Source organism: Artemia sp. Qi Xiang Cuo, chromosome 16 (genome assembly GCF_049724085.1).
Source record: "Artemia sp. Qi Xiang Cuo chromosome 16, ASM4972408v1, whole genome shotgun sequence".
Taxonomy (NCBI): Eukaryota; Metazoa; Arthropoda; class Branchiopoda; order Anostraca; family Artemiidae; genus Artemia; species Artemia sp. Qi Xiang Cuo.
This window is the reverse complement of record NC_142809.1, coordinates 33457819-33470148: the sequence shown is the minus strand read 5'-3', so window position 1 is coordinate 33470148 and position 12330 is coordinate 33457819. Positions and strand designations below refer to the sequence as shown.

Here is a 12330-nt window from a genome sequence, read left to right as displayed (position 1 = left end):
TAAATGAATACCAAAGGAATTCTAAATTGCAAGCTTACGAGTTAATGGACCTACTTGCAGTTTGTCTCCTAGGTTAGGTTATGATAAAATTTAGTAGCCATAAGAAATTGGCCTGATTTGTCGATTTAGAAAAGGAGATATTGAGCAAAAAAAAACTTCAGATAATCCCATATTGTTTGACAATACCAGTTTTTGAGTGATTTGCTTAGGAAAAAAAATTGGTTAAAATATATATCCAGCAAATATCTTCCGAAGCTCCAGAGAGACACAGACTATCCAGTATGTGTGCCATAGGTGCAATGTGTTGCCTTATTCGGAACGTTTTTCCAGCTATCAATGCAATAGGCGTAGTATGTGTAAAGGACAAATAAACGCAATCAGGCTTAAATGTATAGTTTATAAACAATTGTGGTTGCATTCGAATCCAAAAGATCTGAGTTCAAATAAACTTCTTAATTAGCTATTTCTGCTATCATTGTCTTTATATGCATGGTCTTGGAAAACCGGTTCTCATGAACAGTGGATCACAAGCAGCCACCAACAATGTGCTGACAGTATCAACAGCTAATAGAAAAAGCGTGGTCTTGGATGCACTATGGACGCGGAGATACCTATGGAGGCTCAGAATCATGAAAACTACTAAATGTAAGAAAAAACCCCTTAGCGGATATGGATTGAGACTTTCACTCTTAAATGGTGCTAGTGACACTTTTTTTTGCATTCCTTTGTCCTTTAAGTATGTTTTTCAAGACTGCTTCAACTCAAATATTCAATCATTTTGTTTTCTTTTCAGCTTCCAGTACAAGAGAAGAAAGCTGGATTATGTCAAAAAAACCCAAGGGGAAGTGCTTTGCAGACGAAAATACAGCTACATTAATGCTGATCGATCATATTGGAAAATCAAAAGAAGGAATGCAGTCCAAAAGTTTACGCAAAGATATTCAATATAAACACATTGCTGAGAAACTTGTGGAGGCTGGATTCAATCTTGGCGCTGTTCCTGCAGAAAAATGTAAGAACAAGTGGAATAACTTGAAAAAGAATGTGAAAACTTTTTTAGACAATGCCAAAAAAACCGGAGCGGCTCCAATGGATAAACCACAATTCTATGAGGAGGTGATGGCAGTTATCTATGAAGACCCGTCCATCACCCTGAGTAACATTGTTGACACATCCAAAGACGAAACTATTGAAAGAGAAGGGCCAACCATTGTCCTGGAAACAGTCTCAGAAGATGACAAAGAAAATCATAGAAAGAAGGCTACGAGCCCTATTACACCTCCGCCAGCAAAAAGATATCGAAGGCAAACCATGGCTGAGACGTTGAAGCGGTTAGATGAATTAAAAATAACCGAAGAAAATAAAAAATTGGATAGCAAGTTCCGTCAGGCCTTGCTGGACCAATTAAAAAAAGACTGTGATGTCCGTGAGAGGGCTTTGACCCAGCAGAAAGATGCGTCTGATCGCTTCCTTTCTTTAATGGAAACCCTTGCCAATAAAAATGAGCTGCCCAAAAAGAAGAAGGGCAAAAAAAGGAAAGGCAATAGTAGCTCAGACAGTGATTGAGTTCCATTTAGTGACATATAGTTTCAAGTAGTTTATCCAGTTAGTTCACATTATATTATATATATTTATACAAGATATACCTATTTCTTCATAATACTGTATGAATAAATCGCTAGTAGCGGAACGTCAAAAAAATCACAGAGAAAACACTGAATGTTTTTTTAAGTCTTTAAGTTGAAACAATCTACAAAATATGGCACAAAGAGGGAAAAAATGGGTCAGTAAAGTTAAGCGTAGTTGCCATAATCTTTAGGCCGTTTTCCTCAAGTTCGTTTCTATTCTTAAATGCTATTCTTAAATGCAAAAATCTTGAACCTTTTTTGGGGGGTAGGTGGAAGGCTCTGAGGGAACATGAACTATGGCGCTAACTCCTCTCCAGACAAAATATAGAGCTCTCAGGAGAAATCTCAGTTTCCCCAGCCTCTTGAAAAGAAGAAAGACCTGAGTCCCTAATTTCAGATTTTAGGAGAAGGTATACAACATTATTTAATGGGTTCTAAAAGTAAAAAAAAAACTAGCTTTGAATGAGTGACTATTCAAGATATTAAGATAAGTTTTGATGGCAGGTAAAAGCAGTGGCGTTGATTATATTTCCTGCAAAATGTGATTACACAACACATAATAAACAATTAATAAAATAACTCAGATAATAAAAGAATTAAAGCTCTTAAAAAAAAGTCCATAAACTAGAAGATATGGATCTCCGTTTTGCAATTGCCTCAGTTGAAGCTGGTGACCTGCCACTGCTACTTTGGTGAGTTTCTGAGGATGAGTCTTGGGATGGCATACTTTCGTTTTCTCCTTACCACTCCTGGATTAGGTCCCCATTGGACATACAAATATTGTGTAGAACGCAACAGGCAGTTACAATATAGGGGGCAAAGTCAATGTTGCAATCAAGCATATGGAGTCTTCTGAATCTACCCTTCAAGAGCCCAAATGCATTTTCAATTACTACTCGAGTTTTAGACAGCTTCTTGTTATATCTCTTTTCACAATTGGTTAAAGCACCAAAATCTTTGTGGGGGACCATAAGCCATGGCAGCAATGGGTAGGCGGAATCACCAACTAAATGGTATTGTCCATTGTGGAAAATACAACTCTGGTCACTTGTGGCCTTACTAAATATTCCACTGTTCCAAATAACCCTAGCATCATGCATTGACCCAGGAAACCCAGCTGAAATGTCAGTAAAAATCTTTTCAGCAGTGCAAATTCCTTGCAGAATCACTGAATGCTGGCACTTCCGGTTGCGATATGCAACTTGCTGATCTGCTGGGCATATGATGGGGATATGACAACCATCAATTGAGCCAATGGTATTTGGGAAACCAGAGATGTTTTTAAATTCAGTAGCAATGTCATGGCAATTCCTTGGGTCAGTGGGGAACACTATAAACTTTTTAGACAGCTTGGTTAAAATCAAACAGCATTTTCTAACACATGAAATAAACACTAGACTTTGCTACACCAAAGCGGTCACCAATGTCTCTCATTGAAATACTATTTGATAAGTACCACAGGGTAATCTGCATTGCTTTTACAAGCTTTATTGGCTTGTTATAATCAGTTCCAGAGCCACCATGGTACTCATGTGGAAAATATTCTTTAATAATTTCATGTTCCTGTTGTAGCAGGTTGCAAACAACATCAAAGGTTGTTTTATTCAGCCTAAAATGTTCTCGGAATCTCTCATCACTGAGTGATTCCACAGTCACTTCTGAAAAACCCTGTACTTTTGGATGCTGGGTCCTTCCATTCTCTTCAAGAATTGCCTCTAAAGCTGCTTGATGCACATTTAAGCCACTTGAATTGCTTAGAAATAGAAGAGCGTTTATTGGGTGGATAATTTCCTCTATGCTCCAAATTGTAGAAAAGCCTTCATAAAGAAGGTGAAATTCCATTTTGATGTTATAGATGCCTAGAAAATAAAGATGAAACAGTTTAATCAGGCCTGGTCTATTTCGTTACTGAAATTTGAAAAAAGCAATGTTTTTATTATTGAAATAGTGAGTCTTTGCCTGCTGGATTTTAAGAATCTGGGCTTCCCAATTCTGGCAATTTGGATTCTGGTGGGTATTGTATCAACTCACTACTACTACAGTGAGTCTTCACTTCCTGGGTTCTCTGTAATCTGAGCTTCCAGAATCTGAGAAATTCAAACCAGATTTCAAAAAAGTCAACAAGGTGAAGACTCACTTTAAGTTAAAACTAAAGCTTATTAACGTGTCACTCCCCCAACCACAGACTTTTAACCTGCCTTTTCAGTTAATGCTCAACCATTTGCCCATTGTGCTGGAGCACACATTCCTACAAAATATAAATCCTGCATTGTCTCCCCCCCCCCCTAGATGTAATAACTAAAAAAAAATACCTATGTTTAAAGCTTGGGTTGTATTGTTATACAGGAGAGACTTAAAAAGGACCAGTATCCACATCTAAGACTTTTCAGCTTTCTGTGATATCATACAATGTTAACAGAGTTAAGGACATTTAAATTAACAGAATTAAGGACATTAAAAACATTTAAATTTATTGAAGGTAGGAAAAATAGAACTCTTGTCTTTCTAAGGAAAATGAATGGACATATGTAGGTCTTATTGCACTAAAGCCCTGGGGTCATGGCAATTCAAAAAAAAAGAAAACAAAATCAACTTTAAAATACTTGACATTAACTTGACATAACAGAAACAAAGAAAAACAAATCAAAAACTTTTCTTCTGTGCTCAATTGCCAATCTGAGCAATTGTCCTAAATTTTAAATCTTACAAAGTATTCATCCCTCACTACATTCACCATCTCTCATGACCCACACTCATGTCCATACGTCCACAATTCAGGCAATAAGAAGGACTATCTTACTTGCATTTCTTCATATCTGCTTTCATTTAATGGATTTTAACGAAGGTTTCTGTTGCTAAGTCAGTAGGCCTACTTAAATATTTTCTTACACCTTTTTGAACAATCTTAAGTTGTTAAAACAGGTAAGATTTTAAGAAATTTTAGTGATCACAATATATTTCTATCATTGTTAAGTGTATTAGAAAGGACAACCACTGGTAAAGATCACAAAAAAATATTTTAAGGTGATTAAAAATTGTTTATTGCCAAAAAAGTTGGCAAAACAGGAGAAAGTGCTTTTCAATAATTAATAACTTCGAAATCTCTTCTTAAACACAGCAAGACACATTTGTTTTAAATGCAAAGGCAGCATGGCCTGAAAATCTACTTAATACTAATCACGCTTTGAGACTTGATTGGCTGATTGTCTAAATGCTTTTAAAAATCACTGAAGATCAAATGTTGTATGCAAACTCTAGTCCAGTTTGTAAGTTAGTATAGTGGCACTAGACTTTCAAGGTCCAAACTGGCAGTACTGATCTTTATTTTGTGATCCTTTTGCCAAGAAGTGAAGCAGGAAGCTAGGGGCCAGCCACGCCATGCTTTTCCATGCCTTTTTTCCTTATCTTCCCAGATTTTTCCAGGTATCCATTTAAAGCTTGGCCAACTCTGGCTTAGCTTACAGAGTCACATCACTGATCCCTATCCCAAACAAAATAAACTAGCAGTGCCAGGAATTAAACCTGTGCCCCTTGGACAAAAGATTCCCAGCCCAGAGTGTCAACCACTTTGCCAGGACCACCAATGTGACCAGAGAACAACTTTTATTTGAAAAAAGAAAATATTGAAAGCAAAACAACTCAAGTCACAGTTGCTGCCATTTTCACTACTGTCCCATAAACAATATATTTTATTTAGACAAATTATTTTAAGACAGGTATCAACAAAACTCCATCAGGGATTGTATTTGCTTAAAATACAACCAGCACTGTGAATGCTTAGTTTTGTGATTTTCTTGTCTTGAAATAACAAAAAAATAAAATTTATATTTTCTATTTGTTTTCCATCAGCTTATTTGAGCAAAGTCATTTGTGACAGCAATATGTCTATGGTTGGCTTGGAATCTCACTAAAATGCCTTAAAACATAAGAAATAAAAAAAAATTATACTGATCATCAAGAAGAATATCAACATAGCTGGTACTTGTTTAGAATCCAGGAAAAAAACAAGCTAGGATTGTATTGCAAAGATCAGATAGCCATTACCTGGTCCTTATATGAGATACTGTATAAACTAAGGGTTTCTCACTCTGGGAAGTATGTTTAAACTTTAGTTTTTTGGGGTTTAGCAGGAATAAAAGGTACCTAGGTCTGTTTTTGCTGTCCTTAGTACATTGATAGTAACAGCACAGTAACAGTGAGATTTCATTCTCACTGTCCTAGTTACTTTAACAGTAACAGTACACTAACAGTAACAGTAAGATTTTGTTTTTGCTGTCCTTGGTTCTTTAATAGTGACAGTACATTTTAGTAACAGTACAGTAACAGTGAGATTTGGTTCTCACTGTCCTTATTACTTTAAAAGTAATAGTACACTAACAGTAAGATTTTGTTTTTGCTGTTATTGGTACTTTAATAGTAGCAGCACATTTCAGTAACAGTGAGATTTTGTTCTCACTGTCCTTGTTACTTTAACAGTGACAGTAAGATTTTGTTTTGCTGTCCTTGGTACTTTAATTGTAACACTACATTTCAGTAACAGTGAGATTTTGTTCTCACTGTCCTTATTGCTTTAACAATAACAGTAAGATTTTATTTTTGCTGCCCTTGGTACTTTAATAGTAACAGTACATATCAGTAGCAGTAGGCTAAAGTAACAGTGAGATTTCATTCTCACTGTCCTTGTTAATTTAACAGTAACAGTAAGATTTTGTTTTTGCTGTCCTTGGTATATAATAAAAAAATACAAAACTTGAATAAAATTCTCAAATTTGGAAAACCCTTTTTCCCATGGGGGGGGGGAAAACGCTGGTCACCCTCTTATTGTGCCTGTTTGAGCGCCACCTAAGTGTTAGCAAAACACATCATTCTGTGACAACTCTATGAGAAGTGTTAAGCCTACTTCTCATTTTTTGTTTATATTAAGAAACAGTTAGTTTGTAGTTTTTATAATTAAATCTACTTAATCAGTTTAGGCAGTCAAGAGACAAACAGTTGCCTCAATTGATTTTTGAAATAGCCTACATTGATTACCTAGTAACAATCTCAAGTATCACAAATCAACAAATATATGTACAGTTTTTTATCAGACTCCTAAGATTCTATGAGGATAAATGGCCTACTGTCTAATCCTTTCAATCATTTGAAATTACATCAAAATTTTAAAATGTTCCTTCATCATCATCATCATCATCAGGGGTTTTGAGTTCCCCTTTGTGTTGAACACCTTGGGAACCAAATCACTGTTTTATATTTATCACTTCACATAACTTAAATGTTTCTATAGCGTCAAGTCTTTTCCAATTTCCTTAAAGAATTGTATTACAATTCTGACTATTTTCAGGTTGTCTTCTAAGTCATTCAGCCCTCCAAGAATGGAGTGCAAACTTATGGGTTCAGGCCTCCCTCTGAAGAAAGCATATATCTTGTCTCTTTGCTCCTGATACTCCTCGCAATCCAATATTAAATGTTCCACAGACTCTTCTTCCGAACAAGTCATGCAATTGCTGTCTTCACCGTAAAATCCGGCTCTGTAGTTATTCGTGCCACAGTGACCTGACCTCAATCTGAACAGTAGGCGTCCTTCGTGTCTGCGAAGGTTTTTATAAATTGACTTTTCGAACTTCCAATGCAGCTTGCTTGTAACAAATAAATTGCCAGTCTGATCTCTCACATTCTCAAAGCTTTCTCGTAATACAGCTTTACGCACACATTCCAATTGACTGATCACTATGGGGGTGGAGCAATTACGAATCATTCCTTCAGTGGCTGCATGTTTGGCTTTGCTATCTGCCAATTCATTTCCTATTATTCCCACATGTGATGGAACCCACTGCAATGCTATTCTCCTCGATTCCATCAACATCAACAACTTTGAATAACATTCAGCTATTTCTCCTGATTTGTACCGATCTGCCTGAAATGACTTAATGGCAGAAATCACAGCTTTAGAGTCAGAACATATCAATATACCAAAATATTCCTCGTGCACGTCTGATAATGAAAACTCAAGTGCTTCTGCAAGAGCTACTGCCTCTGCTTGGAAAACTGATGCTTTACTGTGAAGTTTAAACTGTTTTGAAACATTCATTTTAGGGACAACAAATGCAGCACCAACCATCCCTTCATTTTTTGATCCATCTGTATAAATGTCTAAGTATCCTTGATACTTTTCTAACTTCCATATCCGGAAACAGGTATTCCAATCTAAGTTATTAATCTGCTTAAAATCCAAACCACATACTACAGATTTCTCTTTCCAAGGAGGTGATAACACCACTTGAGGTACTCTTAACATTTCAGTAGACTTCAGTTCAATTCCCTGAGGTTTTGTAATACTCTCCCATTGCTCAAATTTATGTGCCTGGATCCTCTTATTTTTGGGGCTTGCAGTGATGATTCTTCCTTGTTTTATAACTCTTGACTTCAAAGGGTTAGTTTTGTCATCTATCCATAATCTCTGCAAATACTTCAATACACTTATTTTCCTTCTAGTCTCAAGTTCCGGTAGACCACTTTCAAATAGTAAGAATATCACTGGTGTTGTTTTTCTTGCTCCAAAAGCAATTCGTACAGCAGAGTTTTGTATTACATCCAGTCTTTTTAATGTTGAATGCGGTCCAGACCCATATATCACGGAAGCGTATTCAATTTTGGGTCAAATTTACTTCACATAAAACTCCAATAACATATCTGACTTCATCCCCCATGAGTATGAAGTGAGCAACTTCATAATCTATAATCTCTTACATACATGCAGCCCAAGCCATTTCAACATGTTGGTACCAACTCAGTTTGTCAGTAATTACACACCCAAGGACCTTAGTCTGTTTCACGTACTCAATAGGATTACCATTGAGATAAAGAATGGGTAAGTTCGTTATTATCTTTCTAGTAATCACCATCATCTTAGATTTGTGAGGGGAAAATTTCAAATCGATTCCCTTGGCCCAATGTTCAATTTGTTGTAATGTGGATTTTACAACCTCCATTGTCTCTTCTAGTGTTCTTGCTACTGCCCAGAAAGAATTATCGTCAGCAAATATCATCCCTTTCGACTCTCCATTCTCAATCGGTATATCATATTCTGCAATATTATAATAATCAGGACCAAGTGCTGATCCCTGTGGAACCCCCGTCTTCTTCTTAATATAATACTAGACTCTACAAAGCCAACTCTAACAGTGTCTTCTCTTCCCGTCAAATAGTTCTCAGTAACAGCTAATGTCCTTCCTCTGATTCCGGCTTCCATAACCCCACTCAATATCTGACGATGCACCATTGAATCAAAAGCACTATTCACATCCAAATGGACAATAACCATAATCCATCTGTTCTGCAATACATAAAGGGCATCTTGTTTAAAACCGATCAGGTTTTCAACTGCGCTTTTCTTTCTCCTAAAACCACACTGGATATCTTTTAGAAAACCCCTCTTTTCTATTTCCCAATTTCTCCTCTTTTTTATCGTTCTTTCAAAAACTTTACCTAATACCGGTAACAGTGTGATAAATCGATAGTTTCCTATTTTTGACATATCCTTACCAGGCTTAGGTATCATCACGGCCTGGCCTTTTTACCAAATAGTAGGGAAGACTCCACTGTCCCAAGCAAGGTTCATTACTTCCAATAACGCATCCATCCATTTATTAGGCATTGCTTTCACGAATCGTGAATGAATTATATCAGTGCCTGGGGAAGTATCTGGAAGACTCGTCACAATATTTTCCAACTCTTTCATGGTAAATGGCTGTTTATAGGTTTCATCGTTACCAACTTTACTAAGTCTTCTTACTTTTGGTGTTGATCGTGCTACCTCATCATGAAAGGGATCTTCTCTTCAGATAGTCTTTAATAAAGGCTTTGCACCTCCATTGGCTTTTTCTAAATCACTAATCAATATCTTGTTTTCAAAAGTAAGGGAGGGGTTTCCTGTCTTATCACCTTGTGCTTTCATATTCTTTATAAACTGGTAAACTTTAGACACTGGCGTCCTAAAGTCCAGACTTTCAACAAATTCTCTCCAACTTCTACGTTTTGCCTCAATCACACATTTTTTAAACTTGGTGTAAGCCTTTTTAACTGCAACATAATTCTCGACTGTAGATATCCGCTTGTAAATGTTTTGCTGGCACTTTAACTCCTTTTTGAACTGACTGCACTCCTCATTCCACCACTTAGAATAATTCCTTATGGTTTCAAATCCATCGGACATGGGTATAGAGTTTTTGGCTGCTATTATGATTCCATCTTGAATAGCTTTCACTTTGTCATTCAAGGACTGTGCTAGCTGCACAATTTGTTTAATATCCATATTTTCAAGTTGATAATTAAATTCCTTCCAATTTGCCTTTCTAATCTTAAATCTTGGAATGCTAGTTGTTTGCTGTGGACATGGCTTATCCACGTGTACTAACACTGGTAAATGGTCGCTATGCAGTGTAGGATCTTCTACCACCTCAACATCTACTTTGTTGCAAAATCTAGTCCTTGTAAACACCAAGTCTATAGTTGAATAAGTACTGGATTGCACATTCTTTCTTGTAGGTAAACCCTTAGGAGTGGCCAAGTATACATCTTCTTCAAGTAAAAATTGTTCTATACTTTTTCCGGAGTCATTAATTAAATCACATCTGCACCACATTTTACTGTGTCCATTAAGGTCACCAACTATTATAAGTTCTTCTGCTTTAGGTACCTCATCAAAAATTCCAGCTGCCAAGGAACCAACTTCCTTGTTGTTACCGCTTGGATTGTAAATATTCACAATGTTGATCACAGTTTTTGAGTCAAGATATAATTCACATCCAATTACCTCCACTTCTTCTGAAGGCTCATCACCATTATCAATGTCCCACTGTTCATAATGCAAATTTGGACGGATTGCAATCATAACACCTCCTCCATTCTTTGTTATTCTGTCTTTCCTTATTATATTAAATCCATGATATCCTATTTTAATGTAAGGTTTAAGCCATGTATCTTGAATGCATATGACATCCAATTTCTCTTTAATTGCATAATGGCATACCATGTCCTTCTTCTCCTTCATCACTGAACATGCATTCCAAGAAAGTAACTTTAAAGTCATTTGTCTATACACTTGCTTCTTATTGCTTCACAATCAATTGGTCCAATATTTAATTCATTGATAAATGAACAAAGTTTTTCCACTTTCTCCAGCTAGGGGAAAGCTGGCCATATCTAACAAATCTGGGGATAATAATAGTCGAACAATAATTTTTGTAACTGTGTCTGATACTCTTCTATATATGTCTTGTTCGGTTCCTTGGTTTGGAAGACTACTACGCTGTGTTGACTTGGCACTGTGAATTTGGTTACTGTGAACAGCTTGGGCATATGTTCTGTACATAACTTGTGCTCTCCTATATCCCATGTTATATTTTTCTGCCATTTCCAGAATATTTCTATTTTGCTGCCTAATTGGACACTCCCTCGATGTTGAAGAATGGCATCCTTTACAATTGGCACATTTGTAAAATTTAACTTTTTCTGCAGAATCACTGTTTTTGAGGGGACAACTCACAGATTCGTGCTTTCCACAGCACCTCAAACAAACTGGCTCATTTGCTCTACAATTTTTCTGTACATGGCAATAACGCTGGAAATTAAAACACTGGATAATTCTACGTTTGTAGAAAAAAATTTCTTTTTTCCTACCGCAGCACCATACAGTGGGTGGCAGAAATTTGCCTTTAAAAACGACCATGACCGCATAACTATCCTCAAGTTTCTTTAAATCCCTGTTATATCTCTTTTGACGAATTACTTCTGTAATCTCAACAGATGACTCTATGCATTCTTTAAGTTGTTCCTTGCTTAGATACATGGGCACTCCCTTGATGATTCCTATTTTATTGCATTCCTTCTTTTTTCCCCTCACTGATACACCTCCAATTGATTGTATTTTCATTACTTTTTCAGCTTCTTCATTGTCGTTGACATGAACTATTAACACATTCCTTTCTCTATTTGATTCAAAATCAAACTTGATGGGAAAAACATTCTCCTTTAAACATTTCAATATTGAAAAATCATCTACTAGTTTCTCATTTTTATCTGTCACTTCAAATTCCACTCTTACTAGAAGCGATTCATTCAACGGAATCTCACTTTGACCAGAAACTTCTGCTTCTAATTCTTGCCTTTTTACTATACTTTGCAAAGTCTCTACTGGGGACCTCACACGTTTTCTTCCCAAGGATGGATTCAAACCCAGACTTGGGAATCTAATCTTATCATTCACTCTGCCATCTATTAATCCTTCTGCCAACATTGGATTTACACTTGACATATCCTCATCAGAATCCTCTGATAATGGTGGAAATTCATTATTATTATCAAGCACCTGGAACCTGTTTCTAACAGGTAAATTATATCCACTCATACTAAGCGCACTGAGTCGTCCATTAGAGTCACTAACTGGGATATGCAAAACTTGCTGCTGAGGCTGGAACTGTCTCTCCTGGGGAAAATGGGCAGCCTGAAACTGGCTGTATGGCATTGGAGCTGTAATATACTGCACAGTGCTACTATACTGTCCACCAGCACTGGTATTAGGTTGTATAATCATATAGGGTGGAGTTGGATAAGCTCCAGGAATTAGTGGACCCCCCTGCTGGGGGTCTTGGCTGCTCATATTGTCACTTCCAACTTTAATACCACTATTCAACTTACTTTCATT

At 36.6% G+C, this 12330-nt stretch overlaps 4 protein-coding genes across 4 annotated transcripts; 1 reads left to right on the top strand and 3 right to left on the bottom strand.

The window, feature by feature from the left end:
• The first annotated feature begins 440 nt into the window (after nucleotides 1-440).
• LOC148942817 (uncharacterized) lies at nucleotides 441-1566 on the top strand. The gene has a single exon (XM_089102365.1). The coding sequence runs from the start codon at nucleotides 694-696 to the stop codon at nucleotides 1564-1566; it is 873 nt and encodes a 290-aa protein (XP_088958491.1). The 5' UTR covers nucleotides 441-693.
• A 454-nt stretch (nucleotides 1567-2020) lies between these two features.
• Nucleotides 2021-6801, bottom strand: LOC148942816 (uncharacterized). The gene is made up of 2 exons (XM_089102250.1): nucleotides 6749-6801; nucleotides 2021-3487 (listed from the first exon to the last, which is right to left on the bottom strand). Exon 2 carries the CDS (start codon nucleotides 3468-3470, stop codon nucleotides 3003-3005), a length of 468 nt encoding a protein of 155 aa, XP_088958376.1. The 5' UTR covers nucleotides 3471-3487; nucleotides 6749-6801; the 3' UTR covers nucleotides 2021-3002.
• A 105-nt stretch (nucleotides 6802-6906) lies between these two features.
• LOC148942815 (uncharacterized) lies at nucleotides 6907-7923 on the bottom strand. The gene has a single exon (XM_089102364.1). The coding sequence runs from the start codon at nucleotides 7921-7923 to the stop codon at nucleotides 6907-6909; it is 1017 nt and encodes a 338-aa protein (XP_088958490.1).
• A 1542-nt stretch (nucleotides 7924-9465) lies between these two features.
• LOC148942814 (uncharacterized) lies at nucleotides 9466-10677 on the bottom strand. The gene has a single exon (XM_089102363.1). It carries the CDS (start codon nucleotides 10675-10677, stop codon nucleotides 9466-9468), a length of 1212 nt encoding a protein of 403 aa, XP_088958489.1.
• Between the last annotated feature and the right edge of the window lie 1653 nt (nucleotides 10678-12330).